We start from the raw sequence: 27,438 nt of genomic DNA on the forward strand, positions 1-27,438 counted from the left end.
AAGGCCCATGCCATTAGATCATTCCACCCTCTACCCATCTTGATTATCAGGGTTACAATTCTTGATTGTCCCCCTTCAGTCACTGAAAAATTTGGTAATGGGCTTATTATCTTTCCACCTCTACTCTTTCCATTACTCTTGATTTAAATTATCCATGTGGGCAATCCACCCAACACCAGGTCTCTATACGCTAAGCTATCTTCTGCCCCTATAATCACACCTTAGGCCTTAAGATCTCAATTCCAAGCATCTCATAATCTGAACAACCCTTCTTATTTCTGGATCACTTCCCCTAATACCTCTACTCTTAAAACTTCTTCCCAAACAGCGAAGATAGGGTCAGTGGATTAGACTGACCCTGTCTTAGGCCACTAAGTGGATTAGACCACTGAACCTAACACTTTTTTTTTAAGCATGTATCAATTACCTTTAAATCTTAATTTCTCACCACTCTAATCCCTGCCTTGCCCCTTTCTCACTGTTAGTACTCACCTGACAAAATCCCAAACCTGTTAAATCCAACTCTCTGTCTATTCCATACCTCTTACCAAGTAGCTGAACAAGACTGAAGAAAAACATACAACTATTCTGGTTGTGTTCACTTTAAATTCATGACCACAAACCTCAAATGGGCCCTCTGTGCTGCCAGGCAATCACACTGCTCCCCTTCACAGCAAAAGGTTTTGAAAAGGAGTTGACTTAGTTGCCATCTCCATTTCCTCCCCTCCCATTCTCTCTTGAAGCTACTCTGTCTGATCAGGCTTTCATTCTCATCGCTCTTCTTAGTCCCAGCAGCATTTAGCAGAGTTGATTAGTTCTTCCTGTTTAACAGGTTTCTTTACAAGCCTTCTGAAACAACAAATGGTTGTATCTTTCTTCCCACCTCGCTGGTCATTCCACTTTACTCTTCTTGGTTGCAACTGCCTCCTGACCACCCCCAGGGCTCAGTTCTCAGGCCTCCCCTCCTCTATCAATACTCGGTCTCAGGGCAAACTGTGTATTAAAGGCTTTAAATAACATATATAATCTGATGACACCCAAATTTCTATCTTCCACCCCAACCTGCTCCCTGAACTCCAGAGATGCAGATATATAAACATGTATCTACCACTCTCTGCCCTGCTCATTGCACTCCACTTACACTGCCCTTCTTGTCATCCTCATACCTGGCATGCTCCTGCCTGTGTGTTAATACTTGAAGTTCTCTCACCAGGGATATTCTTCCTCTGAGCAGTCCCATGTCCTTCTCCTCCACCATTTAGTCTCTGTTCCAATATTACCCTATGCAGAAGACTTTCCAAGCCCTTCTAAAATAGTATCTTCTTAGCCTACTCTATGGCATTTGTCACCAACTGACAGTCCATTATCTATTTGCATGTTCATTTGCTTTACTGACTGTCTCCATATCAAAATGTAATCTCCATGAAGGTAGGCCATTTGCCCATGTTGTTCACTGCCTGGCACAGAGTGGGTACTAAAACATTTGTTGAATTTTAAGATACATGAAACTTTTCTGTTATCTTCAAAGGGTGGGATTATGAGAACCTTTCAACAGGTAAGTTATACATTTCAGTGATGTTTGAAATTTTTACAGTAAAAATGTTGATATAGTTTAGATATGTGTGCCTGCCCAAATCTCATATTGAACTGTAATCCCCAATGCTGGAGGTGGGGCCTGGTGGGAGGTGTTTGGATCATGGGGATAGATCCCTCATGGCTTGGTGCTGTCTTCACAATAGTAAGTGAGTTCTTTCGAGATTTAGTCATTTAAAAATGTGTGGCATCTTCTCCCCATATCTGTTTCTCTTTCTCTCAAGATGCTACATGCCTGCTCTGCCTTCACCTTCCACCATGACTGTAAGCTTCCTGAGGCCTCCCCAGGAGCTAAGCAGACGCCAGCACTATGCTTTCTGTAACGCCTACAGAACTGTGAGCCAATACGACCTCTCTTCTTTATAGACTACCCAGTCTCAGGTGTATCTTTATAGCAATGCAAGAAATGACTAATACATATGTAATTGCGTATCAGAAAAACAAGAGCAAATAATAAAAATATTAAAGCTTAACAATAACAAAAAGGAATCCAATTATATGACCTGAAACTATGTATTCATGTAAGTTACAGAGAAGTTTATAAGTAGGTCAGTAGGACCTAGACAAGGATGACAAATAAGTTTTACCTTGGAAGCCAAGGTGGTTGCTTGAAGCACTATATTGAAAGGGCCCCTGACACTAAATCAGTTTTAGCAGGCAGGAGTACCATACTGAGGGATATTTTCCAGGAAAACAGAAGGGGTGGGAATAGTGGCATTCATGCTAGATGAATTCCGATGCCAGATGAATGCCACTCCATGACTTTAAATCCAGGTGTGGACTATTTTCAACCCTTTCTCTTCAGTTGGCTGCTTCCAAGAATGCCTATTTGTACACTCTTTGTCAATCTGAAATCTCCATATCAATGTCTGAGAGATCTCAAACTTACATCCAAAACAGAACTTTTGATCTACAGTCCCCTTTAAAAACAAAAACATTACCCCAGTCCCCTCTCTTTCAGTAATGACACCTCATTCACTCAGCTGCCCAGATAAAAACTCTAGAAACTATCCTTAATTCCCCTCTTTCACTCAGCCCTAACCCATACATTTATATTCTCAAGCAAATCTTGTTAGCTGTACCCCAAAGCATTTGCTAACTTTTCTGTGTCTCTCCATTTCTAAGGTTAGTACCTAAGACCAAGACACCATGGCCTCTCACCTGGTCCACTTTAATATAATAGCCTTCTAGCTGGTCTACCTGTTCTCACTTGTGCCCCCTTATAATCTATTATCCACACAGCAGCCAAAATCATTTTTTAAAATGAATACCCATATCGTGTCCCACTGCACTTGGAATAAAATCCAAACTCCTAACCCTAGGTAGTCTTCCCCAGTCTGTTTCTCCAACTTTATCTCAAACCACTCTCCTCTTACTGCCTAGGCTTCAGCCATGCTGGCCTCCTTTGAGTATCAAAACTGCTTTCACCACTAGGCTTTTCTACCAACTGATCCCTAGACTAGAATGTTCTTCCTCTGATAAGCTTTTCTTACGACAATAAGATCTCATGTTAAAGGCCCCTTCTTCAGAAGTCTTCCAGATCTACTCAATTTAAAGTGGCAACTCAGTCACTATCACATAATCCTATCTTAAATCTACACAATACAAGTAACTGTTTGGCATTTGAGCAATCTAATTTATCAATTTGTTTGTTGTCTCACTACCCTATTATAATATAGGATCAAGACAGTGAAGATCCTAAGAGTAAGTAGGCGAGAGGCCTACTTAATATTTAGTGAAGATGATTTGTGCAGTTTATAATGTGTGTCATATTCAGTAAAACAAGTTTACTTTGTGTGTCTGTGTGTGTTTATTTATTTATATTAGAGGAATAAATGAGTGAGAACAGAACTAAGTAAGAATTCCCAATTTGGAATTAAAGTAATTCTCTGAGGTTGAAAAAAACCCACAAATTTATTTTGATTCAAATTCAAAGGTACCTATATATATATTTTTTTTTTCACCAGGGAGAATTAGGTGCTGACTAAAACAATGAAAAAACAATTTGCCCTAATGGAGCTCGAGGGCAATAATAAACAGGCTATGGTAAGTAAATGCCATGAAAAGGGTACTACAGTATAAGGTGCTATACGTACACTTAACCAAACCTGGGAGGTAGAGAATCAGGAAATGCTTCCCAAAGAAATGCCATTTAAACTGAATCTGATCTAAAGGATGAGTAACTGTGGGAAGGGGTGGGGGTGTGGCAAGGAAGACATGAAGTATAAGAGTATTTTGAATAGAGGAAAGATGAGCAAAGCCCAGAATCCAGAGAGCTGACAACATACTCAGGGAACTAAAACTAATTTACTGTGGCTGAAGAGCAAAGTATGAATTGAGAAGTACTGAGAGAGACCAAAGAGGTCAACAAGGGTTATAGATCATGAAGCCTGTTAAGGAGTTCGGACTCTATCCTAAGGGTAAGAGTCATTAAAGGATTTAAATAATTTTTATATGTAATATAACCCTTATTAACAAAAGATAATTTTAGCCAATGTGAAGTGTTTAGAGGGAGACAGAAAGGTCAACCTTGAGATTGTTACAGTTTTCCAGGCAAGACATAATTGTAGCCAGAATTAGAATAGTAAGAGTGGAGACAATCAAAAGTGAATATTAAGATTCTACTCTAAGAAGTATTAGAAGCAGTTAAGTGAACACTAAAAGCACAAATACAGAGGTAGAGTTGTAACAGTGAATAAATTACCAGATTTCACAGAACATGGGACATCTAAGTTGAAATTTCAAGAAGGTACAGCAAGATTTCCAAAGAAGAAGAAAAGGCATTTTAAACTTTATGAAATCCTTTTATTTTCCTTTTTATATAGAGACAGGATCTTACTCTGTCACCCAGGCTGGAATGCAGGAGCACCATCATAGCTATCTGCAGCCTCAAACTCCTGGGCTCAAGAGATCCTCCTGCCTCAGCATCCCAAGTAGCCAAAGTGCTGGAATTATAGTTGTAAGCTACTGTGCTGAGCCTATAACAGACTTTTACGTAGCAGAGTTATTTCCCTGTTCAAATAATTAGAAAAAATTTAAAAATCATCTGTATGTTTAAAATGTATATCCTATTTTTTTAGGCAGAAGCTTTAAAAAAATCTCCATTTCTGACTCATCTTACATTATGATTTCATCATATTCTATTAAATCTATTCTAATAAACTATGAGCTATAAAAATCTTGAGTCTGGCCTCCAGCAGATCTTTGTCATCATTATAAAAGTTTTCCTGACAGTAAAATTACAATGAAAAAATAAAAATAGTCCAGTCAAGACATATACAGTGTATATGTAAATTTTTAAATAACTGAAGACTTTAAAATAATGGAACATATTGTTTTATCATTATAAACATTAGACCAATAATAAAATGTATCTCAGGATGAGTTAAACTTAAAAGATAACAACTGTACACTCTAATTCAGCAAATATTTATTGAGAATTTATACACCTATACACATACATGTTTCCATATACATTGGCACTATAGTAGGCAATAGAAAGATAAAGAGCTAGGAGGCAGATGCTGCCTCAAGAATTTTGTAAGCTAGATGGGAAGAAAGACGTAATTCATTTCAGGTAGCACTTTTACAAGACTTCTACAATGATAATGTGACTTTATGAATAAAAATGGTTCTAGCAGAGGAGACTTTGATATTCTTTTGCATTTAATAATGTAAGATGCAGATGTCAAAGAATTAATACACTAACTATAGTGAACATATTTTATATTTCCATTATTTTATTCTATAGATGTAATGTTGGATTCAAGAAAATTACTACTGATTTGAATGATGACCAAAAAGTTTAACTGCCAAATATCAAAAAGAAACATCAAACTCTAGGTAAGAAATACATGGCAAACACAGAAGACATATGAAGATGAAAAGAGTATCTGGCTGGGTGCGGTGGCTCATGCCTGTAATCCCAGCGCTTTGGGAGGCTGAAGCAGGTGGATCACCTGAGGTCAGTTTGAGACGAGCCTGGCCAATGTAGTGAAACCCCATCTCTACTAAAAATACAAAAATTAGCTGGGCACTAATGTACAGCCAGTTGCGGGTGCCTGCAATCCCAGCTACTAGGGAGGCTGAGGCAGACGAATTGCTTGAACCCAGGAGGCGGAGATGGCTGTGAGCCGAGATCGTGCCACTATACTCCAGCCTGGGTGACAGACAGAGACTCTGTCTCCAAAAAAAAAAAAAAAGCAAGCAAAGGAAAATCAACATAATTACATATTTGTATTTTAGATCTATAATTTAAGTAACATATTTATCTCCTGGTCTCACTTTAATACTTGAAAGTAACAATAACACTTACCTTACAACTATAAGAATGGCTATAAGAATTGAACAGATAGGATCTGCTATCATCAGACCAAAATTTTGCATCATGATGGCAGAGGCAATTACACCAATACTTCCAAGAGTATCTGCTAGGATATGTAAAAATACACCTAGAAATAAACCATCATAAAAATCAAAACAGTCTTTTGGTTAATTTAAAATACAAATATATCCTAGAGCTAGACTCTTAATTTTATATACAAAAAACTAGATACCAATTTCAAAAATAAGTAAGCATGTATATTCACCATTTAGTAACCATGTAATAGTACATTTATGAATTAAAATCAATTTTTCTGTTTCAAATCAACAGGGGTTGAAATATCTGACTGGTAAATCATACTTTTTCTTAATGATATAAATGAAGCAGAGAAGTAAGTTGATTTTAAAAATTATTTGTGAACATTCACCTCTGGCTAAAAGGAGTCCAAAAGTCAGTAATTTGTTATGGGAAGGAAACTGCATTAGGCTAAAAGAACCGGTCAAGAAACATTTTAACTATAGATATATGTACATACAGAGCCCTCTGCTGGTGATTAAAATTATTACCATTTGGGACTATAATTTCCTATAAACCATAACTTATCCTGTTACACTTATTAATTATCCTAAAAGCTCTATCTAAATTGGTTACATACTATACTCAGAGGTGATGTGAAAGCAGGCGCTAATTTCAATATTTTTAAATAAATATAAAATACATGTTGAACTTTTAATAATTAAATATTAAATTGGTAGGATACTGATGTTATACTGATATTCTAAGAACTTAGACATTTAGTAAGTCAAAGTTGCCCAGAAAACCATTTAAGATGTCAAGATTTATGTACAATATTTTCTGAAAAAACTCAACTAAGACAAATTATTCAACGTTTAGATCTTTAATACAAAATTTCTACATAGCAAAACATTCTTTTAAACTTCAACCATGTCTTGCTAAAAATAGAACATTCTTCAATACCATCACCTGCCCTATCTGAAAAGAAATAGTTAATGCATAAAAAGCACATATCTAGTTGAGAATACTTGAGCTTTCGTTTTTAGTATTCACTGCACAAAAAAAGGTGAACCATAATTATTTGGAGGTACAGAAATACAAACTTAAATTCAAGAAATGTTCTCAAAATTTAAAAACTGACCGCTAATGAGTCAAATCAAATCTTGTGTTCTGGGAAATTATACTTCATTTTATCTGCCACTGATGGAAATTTATATCAAATATTATATTAAATATAAATCATCCCTCACTACCTACATATAACTTTTCATTTATATACAGTTTAACTCTATTATTATAACTCTTCTTCAAAAAGAACAGTTCTTTAAGAACTCTCTTAAAAATTTTTCCAAAACAAAAGAATTTTGTCATACTTACAGACATAGATATACAGATTTTTGTCATACTTATAGAATATTCAGTTCCTGTTAGGTATTTCAAACAGCAGTGAATTAAATAGGTTACTAATGTTGGGGCCACTTTAACTTTTAAAACTAAAACTGGAAAAAAATATACACATCAAAGCAGATTGAAGGTCCCTAACTACAAACTCTTATGTATGATACATGCTTTTAAACCTTTATATCCTTTAATCAGTGTTTTGGTAGAATACAAAATGAAAATAACTCTAAACATGAAAGGAAAAAGAAAATAATGATTTGTTCTTGCTTTTCCTTAGACTGGAAAGTCCCTGGCTACAATTTATTTTCTAACCTGAAAACTGGTTTTATTAGTAAGTGTCATTAAAACTACCTAAGCCCTTCTTACTATATAAACTGTTTAAGAAAAAAACCACTAAGAAAGAAATATAAACAAGGATGTTTAACTTACACAAAGTTAAAAGTCTTAGAAGATGTGGTAGGATACTGATAACCTAACCCCCCAAAACCTTAGTAAGCCAGGAGTCAAAATGTAGCAAATAATTGAAAAACTTAATTAATTCAAGTTTTTCACGTATGAGTATCTATCTACCTGGTCATTTTACAAGAAGTTTTTAATGCCAGCTAGTTATCTCTGTTCTTCAGCTATTTACTGGGCTCTTCAGCCACCATAAATTGATAAGTATTCAGAAAATATAAACTTATTTTCATAATAACTTATATAAAAGAGAATTAGGAAGGCAAATCTAACTTCCTTTCCTCCAACTTGTGATGACTTTCAAAATTAAATTCTTATTATCAAGGCTAATTTATACTACTTGATACAGATGCATCAAATATGCATGATTATATGCTATTTCAGCAAATGTTATTCTAAAACAATTCCATATTTTGTAAATGGAAAACTTGTGCTTGGAAGACACATTTAAGCCTTCTGAAAATAAATTTCTCAGTATGAAGGAATATATTCACAGTGAAAAATACAAAACGAGAGTTATATAAAGAAATAGTGAAGAAAAATATGTGTAGTTGAGATTGGATAAGATGCCATTCAGAAAGTCAGACGGAAGTCAAAAGTTAATAAAGGCAAGTAGATAGCTGTGAATTAGGAAACCCTGACAATAAAGTCTAAATGGAAACTCAGAGCCAGAGATAGGTTCATAACCACCCCCCACAACAAAAACAAAAAAAACCCCAAAAACTAATATAATTCATAGACAGGATTGATTTTCTCTGGCTTGTAAAACTTTGTAATATACAATTTTACACAACATGTAAGCTCCTACAGGTATTAGCTATTGATGGCCTACAAATATGATGGAGTTCTCACTTTGCATTAAATTTTTAGCTCTAAATTTTCTCACAACATAAAAACATATTAAATATTATTCTTGGAAAAACGATGTAATAATCCTGTAAAAGCAAATATACTACTACAGACAGTCCTCGACTTAAAAGGATCAACTTGTGACTTTTTGGCTTCATCATGGTGCGAAAGCAGTATGCACTCAATAGAAACTATACTTCAAATTTTGAATTTTGATCTTTTCCTGGGCTAGCAATAATGTGCTATGATCATCTCTCATGATGCTGGGCAGCAACAGCAGGCAGCAGCTGCCAGTCAGCCACGCAATCACAAGGGTAAACAACTGATATTGTACTCTGCAGTGGACTGTATTAAATAAATGACATGATATTCAACACTTTATTACAAAATAGGCTTTGTGTTAGATGATTTTGCCCAACTATAGGCTAATGCAAGTGTTCTGAGCACACTTAAGGTAGGCAGGGCAAAACTATGATGTTCAGTAGGTTAGGTGTATTAAATGCATTTTCAACCCACAGTATCTTCAACTTACCACAGGTTTATTAGGACACAACCCCACAGTAAATCAAGAAGCATCTATACAATGTTTATAGTCACAGGCGTGGGTATTACTTGTATTTAAGCAGAATAGTTTCTGAATCATCTTCTTTTGAGACGCGAGTCTCGCAGGTTCCCCAGGGTAGTCTCAAACTCTTGGGCGCAAGCAATTCTCCCACCTCAGCCTCCTGAGTAGCTGGGATTGTGGGGACATGCCAACTACACCCAGCTCAATATTTTGCTTTTATTATCAAATCAGAGAAAACAGTCAAGTGATAATTAAAAGAATGTCTGCTAATATATCTAATAGCATATAAAAAATAATCACTAGAAAGGCTAACACTAAACACAAACACTGTGTTATATATTTTTCTTAAAGGAAAACTTCAGACAACTAAAACTTCAAAACTATAAAAGCAGTTCCAAAAAACTAAGAAACACAAAGATTGCTTGTCATACCTTGTAAAATCTGTCTGCTGGGTCCTGTTGTTTCTTTTAAGGAGGGGCCATCTGTAAAGAATTAAGTTATTTTAAAACATGTTTTCAATTCCTCATTCAAATTTTTACAATTCAGAGTCCTTTTCACTCAAATGTATCACGAAGAATGCATAGCTATACAGCCACATCAAACTTACAAATTTATTTTTAAAATGTAATGAAATAATCGAGTGGAGGTAAATTTAGCGGCGGTAGTTCTAAAATTCATCAAAGGTATGGAGTATTTCAGAAATTATTGTATTAAAAAGATTAAAAGCACAGAAAATTAAAAACATTGTGAAAATTTTCCAATATTCATAAAATATCTTTTAATACTTTTACAACTGGAAAATTCAGAGAAAACCAAATGTACTGCTTGAAGTTATGAGGTCCAAGAAACGAAGCCAGGATAGAAAGATAACTCGACTATGGTAAATAGTTTTTCAACAGCTTCTAGATTAATGTGGCAAATTCTTGATACAGAAGAGATAAAAATAATTTTTTTCATTTTGCCTTTATGATAAAAAAATGCTATAATTTCTATCTTTAAATATCTTGAAAATTACTAATCAGCTTTAACATTAAAGCAGAAAAATACAGGAAGACAAGGCAAAAGATGAGCAATATTTGTTTAAACAGATTATCAGGAAGACTGACAAGCTTTCTAATCACAACCAACAAAGTACCTGCTATCATCATTTGTTCACGGCCCACAGCACAGAACCTTAACAGTACAGCTTTTACTGTACTGTAACAATGTTCTGCAATAATGTAACAAAGAAATATAAAAGCATAACACCATATAATATTTCCTATCTAGATATTGTACTGCTGTGTGGGAATGAAGAAGTAGCTACCCTGAAAAATCCAGCTGATAGCCAAAAGTGTGAGAGATACGCAATTTTTCAACATTATTTTGGGATGCATGTGAGCAAAGTTGGAAAAGCAAGGTTTTAAAGCATGCCAGTGTAACTATTATAAAAATACAGCATATTTTAGAGACTGACACAGGCAACAGGCAAAAATAGACAAGTAGGATTACATCAAATTAAAAAACTTCTGCAAGGCAAAGGAACCAAATAACAAAATGAAAAGGCAACTTACAGAATGACAGAAAATATTTGCAAACTATGTATATGATAAAATATATACAGAACTCACAATCAACAGCAAAGTAAATAAATAACCTGATTTTAAAATGGTCAAAGAGTCACAGAACATTACATGTTCTCACTTATTGTGGAGTATAAAAATTCAAAACAATTGAACTCATGGATGCAGAGAGTAGAAGGATGGTTACCAGAGGCTGGGAAGGGTAGTGTGGTGCTGCGGGGGGAGAGTGGATAGTTAATGGGTACAAAAAAAAACAAAGAATGAATGAATAAGATCTACTATTTGATAGGACAACAGGGTGACTACAGTCAATAATAATTGTACCTTTCAAAATAACTAAAAGAGTATAACTGGATTGTTTGTAACACAAAGGATAAATGCCTGAGAAGGATACCTCATCTCCATGATGTGATTATTTCACACTGCATTCCTGTATCAAAACATCTCATGTACCCCGTAAGAATATACACCTACTGGTTGGGTGCAGTGGCTCACACCTGTAATCCCAGCGCTTTGGGAGGCCAAAGCAGGTGGATCACAAGTTCAGGAGATTGAGACCATCCTGGCTAACACAGTGAAACCCTGTCTCTACTAAAAATACAAAAAGTTAGCTGGGCGTGGTGGCACATGCCTGTAATCCCAGCTACTTGGGAGGCTGAGGCAGGAGATTCACTTGAACCTGGGAGGCAGAGGTTGCAGTGAGCCGAGATCGCACCACTGAACTCCAGCCTGGGAGACAGAGTGAGACTCTGTCTCAAAAATAAATAAATAAATAAATAAATAAATAAATAAATAAATAAATCATAAGAATGTACACCTACTATGTACCCACAAAAATTAAAAATAAAAAAATTCATTAAAAAATTTTAAAAAAATAACAAATGGCCAAAGGAATCAAATAGACATTTCTCCAGAGAAAACACACAAATGGCCAACAGGCTCAACATCACTAATCATCAGGGAAATGCAAATCAGAATCACAATAAGATATCATATCATACCTGTTAGGATGGCTATTACCAAAAAACCAAAAGACAGTAAGTGAGGGCAAAGCTGTGGAGAAAAGGAAACCCTTGTTTCCTTTTCTTTTACTGGTGGCAATGTAAACTGATGCAGATACTATGGAAAACAGTATGGAGGGTCCTCAAAAAAACAATAATAGAACTACCGTATGATCAGCAAACTGGGTATATACCCATGAGAACTGAAATCAAGATCTCAAAGAGATATCTGCACTTCCATATTCACTACAGCATTATTCACAATAGCCAAGACATGGAAGCAACCTAAATGTCCATCAATGGATGAATGGGTAAAGCAATGTGGTATATACATACAACGGAATATCATTCAATATCATTTCTTTCTTAAAGAAAGAAATCCTTCTAATTTTGACACATAAGTGATCCTGAAGGACATTATGCTAAGTGAAATAAGCCAGACACAGAAGGACAAATACTACATTTATACCACTTTTATGAGGAATCTAAAACAGTCAAACTCATAGAAATAGAGAATAGAACAGTGGTTGCCAGTGGCTGGAGGAAGTTGGAAATGAGGAAATCTTAGTCAAAGGGTACAAAGTTTCAGTTGTGCTAAATAAATAGGTCCTAGGGATTTGTATGGCATAGTGCCCATAGCTAATACTGTATTGTACACTTAAAAATCTGCCAAGAGTGTAGATCTTATGTTAAGTGCTCTTACTGCAAAAGTAAAAGAAAGAAAGAAAGAAAGAAAGAAAGAAAGAAAGAAAGAAAGAAAGAAAGAAAGAAAGAAAGAAAGAGAGAGAGAGAGAAAGAAGAAAGAAAGAAAGAAAGAAAGAAAGAAAGAAAGAAAGAAAGAAAGAAAGAAAGAAAGAAAGAAAGAAAGAAAAACAAAGAAAGAAAAAGAAAGGGAAAGGGAAAGGGAAAGGAAAGGGGAAAGGGGAAAGGGGAAAGGGGAAGGGAAAGGGAAAGGGAAAAGGAGGAAGGGAGGAAGGAAGGAAGGGAGGGAGGGAGGGAGGGAGGGAGGGAGGAAGGAAGGAAGGAAGGAAGGAAGGAAGGAAGGAAGGAAGGAAGGAAGGAAGGAAGGAAGGAAGGAAGGAAGGAAGGAAAGGGAAGGGAAGGGAAGGGAAGGGAAGAGAATTGAGAGTAGAAGGAAACTTTCAGTGGGAATGGATATGTTTACTGGAGAAATCATGGTGATGGTTTCATAGGTGCATACTTACCTCAAACTCATCAAGTTGTATACATTAAATATTTATCTCTTTCCATATGTCAATGTCAATCATATCTCAATAGAGTAGTTAGAATTTTTTTTTTTTTTTTTTTTTTTGGACAGAGTCAGCTCTGTTGTCCAGGCTGGAGTGCAGTAGCATGATCTCAGCTCACTGCAACCTCCACCTCCTGGATTCAAGCTATTTTCTTGCCTCATGGAAAAATTTCAAAGACTGAAAAATGAAGGGCTTAGAAGGCTCACTCTCCAAGGTCCCTTTCATATTTTCAATTCTAAAGCTGTAAGATTCTGTCTATGTTGCAAATACAAGATAATGCCTTTTTTTTTTTTTTTTTTTTTGAGACGGAGTTTCGCTCTTGTTGCCCAGGCTGGAGTGCAATGGCGCGATCTCGGCTCACAGCAACCTCTGCCTCCCGGGTTCAAACCATTCTCCTGCCTCAGACTCTGGAGTAGCTGGGATTACAGGTATGTGCCACCACGCCCAGCTAATTTTGTATTTTTGGTAGAGACGGGGTTTCTGCACGTTGTCAGGCTGGTCTCAAACTCCGGACCTCAGGTGATCCACCCGCCTCGGCCTCCCAAAGTAGTGGGACTACAGGTGTGAGCTACCACGCCCGGCCAATACAAGATAATACCTAAGTATACACTCTATTGAGAGTAATCAAATTGTGTCACCCAAGCAACTTCTATTAAGCTATACTTTATAAACTATGTAAAATATAATTCAAAATAAAATATTAAGTTGATAAACACCTCGTAAGTTAGTACCCAATGCTATAAAAGTAAGCATCCAAAGATTTCTAAAAAAAATATAGAGGTAAACATCAGGTGACAGACATCAAAAATTATAATACAAATGTGAAAAATTGAAAACCTCTACCATATTTTTATAAGCCAATATAGCACAAAAGGCCTCATGATGCTTAAAAAATTATGATTTTCATTTCCTAAAATGCAATTGCTCCTCATTCACTAACACTCATTTAAAATAGTGACTTTGGGGGGAGGGAAGGGGGGATGGTTAATGAGCACAAAAAAAATAGTTGAATGAATACGACCTAGTATTTGCTAGAACAGAGTGACTATTATCAAATTGCAATTTCATTGCACATTTTAAAATAACTAAGAGTATAATTGGGTTGATTTTAACACAGGATAAATGGTTGAGGGGATGGAAACCCCATTTACCCTTATGTGATTACTATGTATTACATGCCCGTACCAAAATGTCTCATGTAACCCATAAATATATATACCTACTATGTACCCACAAAAATTAAAAATAAATACATAAGAGAGTGGCACTGTATTATGATACACCCCCTGGAAAAAAGCTAGCATCCACTGCCTTATACTGAGTTAATTTCACGCTATACAAAAAAATAAACTAGCCCTGGGAGCCATTTAGACTGATTCATTAGAAAAGAAGTTGATCGAGTATCTTTTTAATAAACTATTTCAACTAGGAAAAGTATTCCACAAAACTCTTGTTTATTTGGAGGCTGTCCATTTGTCTTTAGGCTGTACTCACCATGAGAATGAAAGTGTCCATGTCCGTGAGCATGATCATGGCTATGTGCAGCACCATGTTTCACTTCATGGCTATGGCAATGATCGACATGGCCATGTGCCTGATCTAGAGCACCATTAAAGAGGGAATGACTGTGTCCATGGCCTAGAAGACAAAATGTTAGGACAGAAGGTATGTAAAAATATATAAATGGTTACAATTATACTGACACTAGTACAAAGAATAAGCTCTAAACTCAGATCAATAAACATTTACTTGTAAAAAGTGTTATAGATTTATTAAAACAATCCTAAGTTCCTGCTATGGAGTACCAAAAGGTAAGGAAAGCATAGGGGAAAGTAATAGACATTACTGGAAATGAAAATAAGTACTGACTGGAAGTATACAGATATATCCAAAGAGGTCAGATAATATTATTCATTCATTTGAGAAATATTTATTTGTAACATTTTATATTATAGGAATCATTCTAGGTACTGGAGATGAGGCAGTAAACAACAAAGACAAAATTCATGGCCTAAAGTTTTCAAAGTACTCTTACACACACTAATAAAGATTAACAAGACATACAGAAATGCTCACATTAAGGCAGACACAAGAAAGTTGCTGCATTTGGCAACAGAATCAGTAAAATTACATTAAAGCAGGTAGAAAAAGCTAAATGCAAAAGAACGCAGAATCCTCTCTCCACAGCATACCTCAAAACGACTAAACCACCGAGAAGCATCTTATACAAGCTATTTTAAAGGACAGAAAAAGAGTGGATGCTATCCAAGTCTTTTATGACTTTTACAAAAATTCTAAATACCAGTAAATTAAATCTAGCACTGCACCATATGAAAAAATCATGACTATCAGGATCTCCAAGACATATTTACATAGTACATTTCATAAACACACACTCTGTTTTTTTTTTTTTTTAGACAGAGTCTTGCTCTGTCAGTCAGGTTGCAGTGCAGTGGCACGATTTCGGCTCACTGCAACCTCTGCCTCCCGGGCTCAAGCGACTCTCCTATCTCAACCTCCTGAGTGGCTAAGACTACAGGCATGCGCCACCATGCCTGGCTTTTTTTTTTTGAGACGGAGTCTCGCTCTGTCGCCTAGCATGCCTGGCTAATTTTGTGTTTTTTTGTAGAGATGGGGTTTCGCCATATCGCCTAGGCTGGTCTCAAACTCCTGGATTCAAGTGATCCACCTGCCTTGGCCTCCCAAAGTGCTGGGATTATAGGTGTAAGCCACTGTGCCCAGCCCACACAAAACTTTTTGATAAGTAGATTTGTTTTGTGGTTTTCTGATATTTGTTTATCTTACATAAATGATATCACACTAAAAAGATAAGTTACTGCGGTCTGGTGGGATCCATGATAACAAGCATAGCTCTGAGAAGGCACTGAGATGGAGGGGCATAAAGAAGTGAAAGGGATAGTTCAGGAAGATATTCATATAGTCTGTTGACATATTACTTTTGTTATCAGAAATCAATATAGTTTACCTTAAATTAACAATTCTCTCAAGTAAATAATTATGACAGAAACCTAGTAGAAAATGAAGAAACAAAGCGTTCTAACCGTCATACCAGAGCCATGAGAATGTCCATGACCTCCATGTTTGAAAACAAATATTCCTATTAGGTTTACCACAAACCCAAGAATGGAAACAAGTAGCAGTCTCTCATGGTGGACATCTGGAGGGGCTAATGCTCTCTAGAAAACAAACAAATGGCATTGATATTATTTCTGATTGATCAACTAACAAAACCATAAGACAATATTAAACACTTTCAGTTATTTTTGGAATTAAAAGCACTAAAAAAACCTCCCAAAACAGTTCATAGAAATAAAACCAGTGCTCACATACTGTAAAAAAATGAACAATTACTATTTTACAATACATACAAATGTTTAAAAGCATAAATATTTCGTCCAAAACTTGTTCTTATTTGGTATCTTAAAATGCTGCCTTTCATGGCTCACGCCTGTAAGCCCAGCACTTTGGGAGGCTGAGGCAGGCGGATCACCTGAGGTCAGGAGTTTAAGACCAACCTGACCAACATGGTGAAACCCCATCTCTACTAAAAAAAAAAAAAAAAATAGCTGGGCATGGTGGTGGGTGCCTGTAATCCAACCTACTCGGGAGGCTGAGGCAGGAGAATCGCTTAGACCCACGAGGCAGAGGTTGCAGTAAGCCAAGATTGTGCCACTACACTCCAGCCTGGGCAACAGAGCGAGATTCCATCTCAAAAAAAAAAAAAAAAATACTGCCTTTCATTTTAAGTTCACTAATCTTTACATTTTCTTCCTTTTTAAAAAATACACCAAATGTTAAAGATTCACTGGCAAAACTCTCAGGTTCTAATTTCTTTAGAAATACTTCCCTATTGACCTCACTATCCAGATTATACCTCTACATTTCACAGCGTTAACACTTCATCCATAACTTGTAAAGCACTATCATTTAATTGTTTTCAATTCCAAGAAGATTCATATATATTTAATTTTCCAACTATTTTGCAAGTTCCTCTTGTACACACAAAATATCTAATCCAAGATTATTCACGATATTTAATAATAGTCAGAAAAAGCTCTGTTATATATCTTTAATTAATAAACATTTTCATTACAGAAATGTAATTTATTGACTTTAATCATTATCTACTATACCTCAACTCCTTCTGAGAAAATAAAAAAAGCAGTGAAGATCAAAAATAGGCCATTGACAAAGCCAGCCAGAACTTCCGCTCTAACATACCTAAAGAGGAACAAAGTCAATAACTTAATTCTTGTGTTATTTCTTAAAAATTAAATCATAAAATTACATACATTCAGAGATTCCAAACCATATTATATGGTTACAAGTGGTTAGCAAAGTCCTAGTGTTTATAGTACAGTGCATTTTATTTTATATACAGTAGAAATGAGGAAATGAATTATTATGAATTGTTTAAAAGCAGAATGCCACAAAACACAGATTTTTACAAGCCAATCAAAAGATCTTCTTAAGAGTAAGTAGTTTTAGAAAGACCTTTCACAGAAATTTAAATCTCAAGTTGTTACTGGAGAAGGAAAAACAGAACCAGACAAGTGGACAAACAAAGAAGGATTAACAGATAAAAAGTAAAACAAAGGGTCTGGAAAAGGGTTTTTTTTTTAACTTATTAATTTCTCTTTTTCTAAGAACTCCTTATGCTTTCTGCTTTGTACCTTTTAGCTTTCAAATCTTTGGAAAGTAGAGCTTTGATCTGAAGGAAAATAAAATTATTTCTGATTTATCCCAGAGACAACTTGAGATTTATATTTCTAACACTTTTTCTAAGATTAATAAATTTAGAATAAACTTTCAATTACCTATTTTTAGAACCAATTTTAGCTTCACATAATTCGAATTAAACTGTTTTTAAAATACCTGTCTTTTGTTCCATGGAGTTCTGAAGCTTTCTGCTTCCTACCTGTGTGAAGCATTGGGGAAAGATTTTATTTTTCCATACGGTGTATTTGGCTTAGTTAAAGTAATCAGGAACAACTTTAACTTAGCATTTTTACATGTTCAAACATCATTCAAAGGATGCTAATAGCAGTTAACCACTTTGGTCCTTAAACAATATAATGAGAGCATCAAAACTCATGCCTTTCCTAGGTTTCTATGTTAACTTCTAGGTAATACAATTTTTACTATAAAAATATTTTTAAAGAGAATTCCTGAAAATGTACTCTATTTAAAGTTATGTTGGAGTTTGTCCTGTCAAGCGCATTCCAACATAGCATGTATTTCTATCCCAGAAATAATGCATATTTCTATCTTCTAACACATTCAAATAACATATTACTTGTCAAAACGTTTTTTTTTTTTTTTTTTCCTGGAGAAAAGTTCATTAAATTCAAATAATTTGCAGCCAGCATTCCATAACCTACACTTAGGAATTTATGTAATAAATCAGCAGGGTTACTATCCAAAAGTAAAAAGTATTTTCTTTTAATCTACCTTTGTAGTCCCATAACTAATGCTTGACTGAAAGTCTTTTGTGCTTGAGTTTTACCAGATTTCAAGATCAAAGGCAAGAATGTTTTTCAGGCATCTTTTTGTTTCTAATTCCTAGCTTAGTAGGTGTGCTCCCTAAGTGCAGATAAGCTGTTGGAGTGATTTAATTAGCTTGAGTTTAAGATATATTTGTTAAACTTGGTTGTAGGTTCAAAACAAAAACTCATGAAAACTAAACACACTTGCCTTTACAAATAGCTGTGTTTACTTAACAGATTGAGAAGGTTTTAGAATGAGAACATGTAATTCATGAATGTGCTGTTGCCTAATTAAGTATGGTTAGTGTTTAGATTCTTGAGCCAGGAAGAAAAATACAAAAGATTTAAGTATAGGTACATATGGATATACGCACGTATGTATGTATCTATCTACCTACTGGATGTATATTACTTTTATGCTGGCTTTGCTCTTTAAAAAATAAGAGTGTGGCAAGACACAAAGATGATTTTTATTTAAAGAAATACTTAAGAGTCCTTGCTTGCTCTCATATTCCCCAACTCTTTCTTCTATTGCAGAGTCAGTCCACTACAGCGGTTATCCTGAATTGGGAGGGTTTTATGAGAATTCAACTCCATGTTTAACATGAATTAATCAGTGTCATTTTGATACACTGCCACCAGTAGTTTACAAATGATGCTACTTATTACTATACCAATTATTCATAGTGTTAAATATTGTACCAGCTTTTATTCGTTAATCTTTCCCAAAAGAAAACATACACACACATACACATACACACACACACACACACACACAAACACATACAGAAGGAGAGGACAGGATTAAATTAAAAGTGGAAAGAATATTATTCTCTTATATCAACTAGCTAAAGCTGAATATTAAAATCTGCTACGGTACTGAAGGTATTCAAAGCTATTCCTAAAATCCATTTTAGAGCAGGAGACAATACATTCTAAATTGGAAACAAAAGAAACTCTAAGCATTAAAGAACTGAGAATTTTTAATAGTCGGCTACTGTTTATTCAGAAAGATTGTTGAATAAGCTATTCTAATTAGATTTCTGATATATAATATAGATTACTAATTTTCCAACAAAAAATTATAACTTTGGATATAATCTTTCTTTAATAATATAAAATATACTTAGGAATCTATTAGTAACCACTGTTTAAATTATTTGCAAATCACCAATATCATGCCATAAAAAGTGTTCTTATCTGAGCTGTCAAGCTGTTTGAATTTATAGATATACAGGATCTACTGCTCTATATTATAAAATGCACAATTAGTATTTTTTGGCTCACTTTTTATAATTAAACAAATAACCATATCCCTTGGTTATAACTAAAATCAGCAAGTTCTGCCACAGAACTTCACATCTCCTTTTTAGCAATTGTCACAATATAAAGCTATTATTATATTTTTACTAAACTGTTTCCCCAAGAGACAAGTTCCTGCAAGGCAGGAGGCATGTCTTTACATCATTAGATCATTTTTACATCATTAGAACTAGAAAAGTATTTGACTCATATGAACCCTCAATAAATATCTAAAGAGAACAAGAACAAGAACATGTGAAAGAAACAGTGTGTGCTTGCTAAAGGAAAGAAGCAAAGCCAGGGAGAAAGAGGGAGTAGTGAAGGACCAAAAGTAAAAAACATAACAAGAGGCCTAAGAGAGTGCATGTAAGAAGACGGATGTAAAAAGGACAGGGAGAGAGTGAGAGAAACTGCACAGGAAAGGGAGAGCTCAGGGAAGGAGAATCAGTGAAGGAAGGAAAGAGAGACTTGGAAAGGGAGACAAAAAAGAAACAGAGTTAAAGAAGTTAACAGAAGAGGAGGAGGAGAGACAGAGCCTAAGAGATAAAGGGGTAAAAGGTAGAGGAAAAGAGCAGAAGAAAAGAAAGAATAAGATAGGAAAGGTATAGGGGCACAGAAGAAGAGAGAAAAAAAGATCACGAGCACAAGCCCAAGTACAAGAGGCAAAGAACAAGAGAAGGAAAAGGGAGTTCAGGAGAAGATAAGAGAGAGTAAGAGGATGAGGATGGGAACAAGAGAGAAAGAAAATATGAGAGACAGATGAAGAAGGAAGAGAATGTAAAAGAGCACTTGCAGGGGAAAGGAAGAGAAGAGGAGGAAAAGGATAAAGGGGAAGAATCAGAAAGAAGAGAGAGGGAATAGAAAAGACAAAGGGGTGGGGAAGAGAAAGAAACAGAGTATGCATCCTGAGCTCTGCTTACACGTATATACAGTTATACTGCAAATATTCTATGAACTCAAAACAGGAAACACTTAGTGTAATCAAATAATGAAAAAGTCCATTGCTTCCTCCAATCAGAGGTGGCGGAAATCAAATTATGCCTCTATGATGATCCAATGTAATCCCTTCAGCATAAAGATACTCTACAAATATTTGATTAATTGTCCAAATCAGCAAGCATATAAGAACTGTTACATAAAAGCAGAGCTAAAGAGGATAATATAAAACCATATTAGAAAATGATTTTAAATAAATCAACAGCAAAGTACCCATTCAAAAAGAAAAAAGCAAAAGCAAAAGCAAAAAAAAAATGCCTATTTTCATATATTAAAACTTTCTTCAAAAAAAAAAAAGTTGAGAAATTCCTTTATATGGTAGCAATCTCAACAAATTACTGTAGATTCCAATTATATACTGTTTAAAAACTCATCCATGAAGTTATGAAAGCGGTTACCCTTGAGGAGGTAGGAACTCAAAGACGCCTGCGTGGGGACTTCAAAGATTCAAAAGTTACACGTGTGTTCAATTTTTAACAAGTCACTGAGCTTAAGATTAGTGGGTTTTGTGTTTATCTTATATTTCAATAAAAAGGATTTTTTTCTTAAAGTCTTACCCGTAAGAGAAAGCATCATTATCTCTCCATTTTGAAATAACAGAAGCTGCCAGTCCAGCCAAAATGGCAGTGCTATCGAAAAACATGTGAAAAGAGTCGGAAATCAAGCCTAAGCTGGAAAAGAACAAACACATTGACAAATTACAATAAAAACCTAATAGTAGGCATCCTTCTCTGAAAGTCTAAGATTCAGCTTTTGTTCATTAGGAATTAACCATCTAAAACAACAATTTAAATATGCTATATAGATAGCTATTGAGGATAAGTTTCAAATACCTAAAAAGTAAACCCTCATACCTCCTGCACAAGGAAAAGCCCAGCTGCTGTGAGAGGCAGAAACAAAACCATCTGCTGCTGAGTGAGGGGTAGGAATGTGACCACCCCTTGGTCACTTGCAAAGCTCAGCTGCCACTGAAAGACTGGTAGGAAAAAAAAGCCATCTACTACTGGGACGAAGCTGATACCTACTTGCTCCCAGGATCTTACAAAGCAAAGATCTGCTATTGTTGAGTATCCTGCTCCTCCCTTTTGATACCAGGCTGAGGACAGTGGGGACAGGCTGAGAGACAGGGAGAGCTGCAGGATCATTAATACTCACCCTGACACTCAGGTGCACAGGCTTGCCTGACTAGGGATACAACAAGAGAACCGAGTCCTACCCTCCCCACCAAGCCTTGAATAAAGTATAGGGAACAGTAAACTACCAGTGAGAGCACAAAGAGATATGTGCAGAACTTGCTAAAAGCTGAGAGTGGAGCAAGAACCCTGAAAAAATCCTCCAGTACTCCAAATGCAATACTAATCACAAAGTACTAGGAACCACTGAAAAATTTAAAGGCTGTGATTTGTTGAAATCAGCAACAACAAAACACAAAACCCAGCTCAACCCCAGTTCAACTATTGATCAGATAGTTTCAAAACTCCCATATTAATGGCCAGGCAGAAAAATAGGTGTGCCCATTTCCAGACATATACAGTCTCTATTATTCTTCTAAACAATGTCCAGCACTCAATGACAAAATCAAGAAAAAAAAAAGAGACTCATTGTTAAGAGTTACAACAGTCAACAGAACCAGAAATGGCCCAGATATTGGAACTATTAGATAGGACTTTAAAACAAATACAATTAATATGTCAAAGGATGTGGTATAAAATCAGAGAAAATTCATTAACAAATGAAGAATTTCCGCAGATAAAAACTATAAAATAATATAATGGAAATGATAATTTTTTAAAAATTACAATATGGAGTAATAATAGTCATGGGCTTCTGAGCAGACTGGACACAGAAAGAATCAGTTAGGTCAAAAGAAGTTATACAAAGTGCAACACAAAGAGAAAAGGGAGTAGAAACAAACATACAAACTTTCCCAAACCAGTCTGGAAGTATTGAGCATACTAACACATATGTATTTAGAGTCTCGGGAACTGAAAAGAAAAAAAGAAAGGAAAAGCATTTAAAAAGAAAATGTTTGAGAGTTTTCTGAAATTCATAAAAGAAAATAAATTACAGAGCCAAGAAGCTTAATGAATCCCAAGCAAGGAAAAAAACCCTACACACTTCACAAACCACTAAACACCAAAGAGAAAGAAAAAAATCTTAGAAAACCAGAGGGGAAAAAAGAGAAAAATTAAATTACAAAAATAAAAATACAATTTATAGCATGTTTTTCTTCAGAAACTATTCAAGCCAGAATGCAATGGAGCAACATCTTTAAAGTATTGAAAAATCAAAAAAAAAAAAAAAAATACTGTCAACAACCTAAGGTATGACAATAATAGCACACAGAATGGAATTAAAAAATCAAAGTGTATTATTTTAAGGTTCTTATCAGATACATGAAATGATATATTATTTGTGATAATTTAAAGATTAATATTATACATACTAAAGCACCCACTAAGAAAAGCCACCAAAAGAAGGGCAGGAAATCTTCTACCAACACAAAGCAGACGTTCTGCTACCACTGGGGATGGAGCAGGAAAGTTGTTTCCATCCAGGACCATACACATACACAGAGTAGAGTTTGGCTTCACAGGAGGAGTAAAAATGTTGACAAAAATCATACTCCTGAGGTTTAGGCTTACAGAATCTACCAAAGACCGAAGTTTTGGGTCAAAGTCAACAAATACCCCTCTGCCTTCACCATAAACTGGGTACTGAGTAACAAGCAATAGCAGTCTATAGCTTGGGTAGGGGTAAGAGCATAAAGAAAAGAGCTTCTATGGCATAGGCACCATACAGGGACTACTAAAAGCACAAAGTCTAACCAACTGGTGGTCTAACAGACAAGGCATACCTATTTCTGATCATAAATACTATTACCCCAGTATCTACTGTTTTTTACTCATAATGTCCAATATTTGATAAAAAATTTCAAGATACACAAAAAGAGCCAAAAAAAAAAAAAAGAAGTCACTGTGGAGAAAGCAGTTAACAGAACCAGACCAAGATACTGACCCAGATACTGGAGCTATCATAAACTGTAATTAATATGCTAAAGGATCGATGGAAAAAGTGGATAAAATATATGAACCAATGGGAAATTTGGTAAAGAAGTGGGAAATACAAAAAATAATCAAATGGAAATGCTAGAAACAAAAAACAAGTTATCAGCAATAAAGAATTCTTCCAATTGGCTTATCACAGACTGGACACAGCTGAGGAAAGAAATCCATGAACTTGAAGTCAATAAAAATTTTTGAAAGCAATCATCAGTTCAGTCTTTAAAAACAAGCTTCTGAAGTCAGAGTACCTGGGTTCAAATCCCAGCTCCATATTTACTAGTTCTGTGACCAGTAAGTTGCTTAACTTCTTTGTGCCTCGATTTAGCCATTACTTAAACAGAGTAATAGTATAAAAGTAACATAATTGTTATAATAATTGAGTTAATATATGTGAAACATTTACCACAATGCTTGTCACATTAAAACAACATTAATATTCCTGTTACTACTAATTATTAATAAATTACCTTGATTATTAATTATTAACTCTTATTAATGCTTACAATACCTGGTGTTCCCAAGCACAACCCATACCTCTTAATATTTGGCTAGATGCTAGAGCTTTCATCAGTTGGAAGTGCTACAAACTAAAAGTCAAAAACATTCTTCACACATACAGAAAAAGCATGGTTTTAAATTTTTCTCATAATTTGGAATAATTATATAATTAGAAACTAAGTCAAAGCACTTTATTTACCAACAAGAAAAAGCACAATAATTTTTATAAACCTCTGCCAAATCACTACAAAAGATTTTAGAAATCGTCTTAAACTTTTATCATGAACCTTATTTATTCCACTGAAATAGATATATTAGTTTAAGTGCAGATAGTACTTTAACCATCTCATCTGACATCTAACTCAAAGCAGAATGAGAACTGGTGAATAAATGGAAAAACAGAATAATAAAACTGATACATGAGAACAAGGTAAGGGGCATGTTATTCATGCAATTCTCTTAGATTTAATATTTTAAGATTTGCCCTTGGATAGATTACCGAAAATTACACACTTGAACCACAACATCTATGTAACATGGAAAATAATGATTTAACTTTATTTTAAAGTATGAAAGACTCATGTGAAGAATTTCTCTATACTGTGATAAAACCACTAATAAAGACATTGTCTATGATTTTGTTTTCTGAAATCTTTTCCATGAAAAGACTTATGGCAAAATACTGTTAAAATATGGTTTCAGAAAACTATCTTTCTATTCTGATAAAATGATAGAGTTGTGTTCACTTTATGGAATTTTATAACTAAATTTAAAAGTCAATTTGGGGAGCTAAACTAGACTACATATTTAATAGGTTTAGTTTTTCCTCCCTAGGTATGGTTTCTTAATGTTTTTATTTCTTAATGTAAGTGCTTTATTAGTATATATAGCTTTTATTTGAAATGACTAATCAGTTTTAGAAGGCAGGGCATTCATTCTAAATAAATAAAAGTAAACATTTACCGATTTATTGATCTATATATTACTACCTATTTCACTATATATTCAGTAAAACACTGTCATGGGTTAAATTGTGTTCCTGCCCCCAAATTCATATGTTGAAGTCCTAACCTCTAGTACCTGTGAATGTGACCTTATTAGTAACAGGCTCAATGCAGATATAATTAGTTAATATTAGGTCATTAAGGTAAGACCTCATCCAGTGTCCTTATAAAAAAGAGAAATTTGGAAGAGGACACATAGATCACCATGCAAAGATAAGGAAGAGATCAGGTGATGCTCCTACAAACCAAAGACTGTCCAAGATTACCAGCAAACCAACTGAAGCTACAGAAAGATCATGGAACAGATTCTTCCTCAGAGCCCTCAGAAGAAATCAACCCTGATGATACTTTGATCTCAGACTTCTAATCTCCAGAACTGTGAGACAATAAATTTCTGTGGTTTAAGCCACCTAGTTTGTGGTGTTTTGTTACACCAGCCTAGCAAACTAATAAACACTCCTTTTTTTTTTTTTTTTTTTGAGACGGAGTCTCACTCTGTCGCCCAGGCTGGAGTGCAGTGGCGCGATCTCGGCTCACTGCAAGCTCCGCCTCTCGGGTTCACGCCATTCTCCTGCCTCAGCCTCCCGAGTAGCTGGGACTACAGGCGCCCACAACCGCGCCCGGCTAATTTTTTGTATTTTTAGTAGAGACGGGGTTTCACCGTGGTCTCGATCTCCTGACCTTGTGATCCGCCCGCCTCGGCCTCCCAAAGTGCTGGGATTACAGGCGTGAGCCACCGCGCCCGGCCACACTCCTTTTTTTTTAACAAATTTATTTTATATGCATCCAACATACACCAAACATTGCGGTAATGCAAAAAAAAAAAAAAAAAAGTAAATTTCTTTTGCATACAATAGCAGTCAAGTTCCTTTTAAAGAGGTGTGGATATAGCACGGCAATTTTAATACTCATCAAAATGAAATTTTATTTAAATTTTAAGTAAACTTAATTAGCATTAAAATATTATTTTTAGTACTTAATAAATTGTGACTACCTGAAAAACTACTCCCTCTTCTGAGATGGAAGAACATTATGTTCTTTTAAAACACTGCAATATGAGATCTTTTCCCTTAAACCTGATACCATGATCTAAAAATCACCTACCTGCAAATACACAAACTCATGGGAAAAACAGTCTACTTTTAGTTCTCTGCTCACCTATCACATTTAAAAATACTGTTTATGAGGGATGTCAATTTTACTGCTCATATTCAATTTTAGAAAATGTTTCTGATTATGAATTATATTTAAACTACATGGCATAAATTTCCTTAAAAAATAAAGGTAGCACAGAGAATACCTAAGGTTATATGACTGAAACACCAAAGTAAACCATGATAAAGTAAAGCTGGTTGTGAAAATCCATGTACTTGTAGACTCCTCTTCAAACACTGCTAGTTTCTCTAAAACGTATTTGCAAACTTTTTTAAATGACTACCTTTTTTAACATGGAAAACCGACCAGGCGCAGTGGCTCATACCTGTAATCCCAGCACTTTGGGAGGCTGAGGTGGGTGGATCACCTGAGGTCAGGAGTTCAAGACCAGCCTGGCCAACACAGCAAAACTCCCTATCTACTAAAAATTAAAAAAATTAGCCAGGAGTGGTGGCGCACACCTGTACTCCCAGCTACTTCGGAGGCTGAGGCAGGAGGATTGCTTGAACTCAGGGGGCAGAGGCTGCAGTGAGCCAAGATCACGCCAGTGCACTCCAGCCTGGGCAACACAGTAAGACTCCGCCTTAAAAAAAAGAAAAAGAAAACATCTTCGTGTATAAAGGAGAAACCTCAATACATGAATACAGAAGCAAAAACAGCACAAATGTCAATAGAATATATGGCAAAAGACATTTTTGAAAAGAACTTTATTTAGGGTCTATTGGAGGCAAAAACAAAGAAAGGGAGAAAGAGAACCTATAAATTAAGAGCGACTCAAGAGACATATAAGCTAAATACTATGTATGGATCTAGTTTGATTTCTAATCTGTAAAACCAAACATAAAAAGAATTTATGAGACAATGAGGGACTCCTGAATACTCACTAGCTGGACAT

The 27,438-nt window shown here is 35.3% G+C and overlaps 1 protein-coding gene across 4 annotated transcripts in view; it reads right to left on the bottom strand.

Moving 5' to 3' along the window:
* Positions 1–27,438, bottom strand: part of SLC30A7 (solute carrier family 30 member 7) — an 84,954-nt gene that overhangs the window by 52,588 nt on the left and 4,928 nt on the right. For 3 of the 4 annotated variants that reach the window (XM_077992348.1, NM_001266184.1, XM_077992359.1), the window contains 6 exon segments: positions 21,379–21,492; positions 17,171–17,258; positions 16,087–16,213; positions 14,511–14,654; positions 9,635–9,685; positions 5,909–6,044 (listed from right to left, as the gene is read on the bottom strand). In XM_077992348.1, coding sequence (XP_077848474.1) covers positions 5,909–6,044; positions 9,635–9,685; positions 14,511–14,654; positions 16,087–16,213; positions 17,171–17,258; positions 21,379–21,492 — 660 coding nt within the window. 4 annotated transcript variants of the gene reach the window in all.

The sequence above is a fragment of the Macaca mulatta genome, chromosome 1 (genome assembly GCF_049350105.2).
Source record: "Macaca mulatta isolate MMU2019108-1 chromosome 1, T2T-MMU8v2.0, whole genome shotgun sequence".
NCBI classification, from domain to species: Eukaryota; Metazoa; Chordata; class Mammalia; order Primates; family Cercopithecidae; genus Macaca; species Macaca mulatta.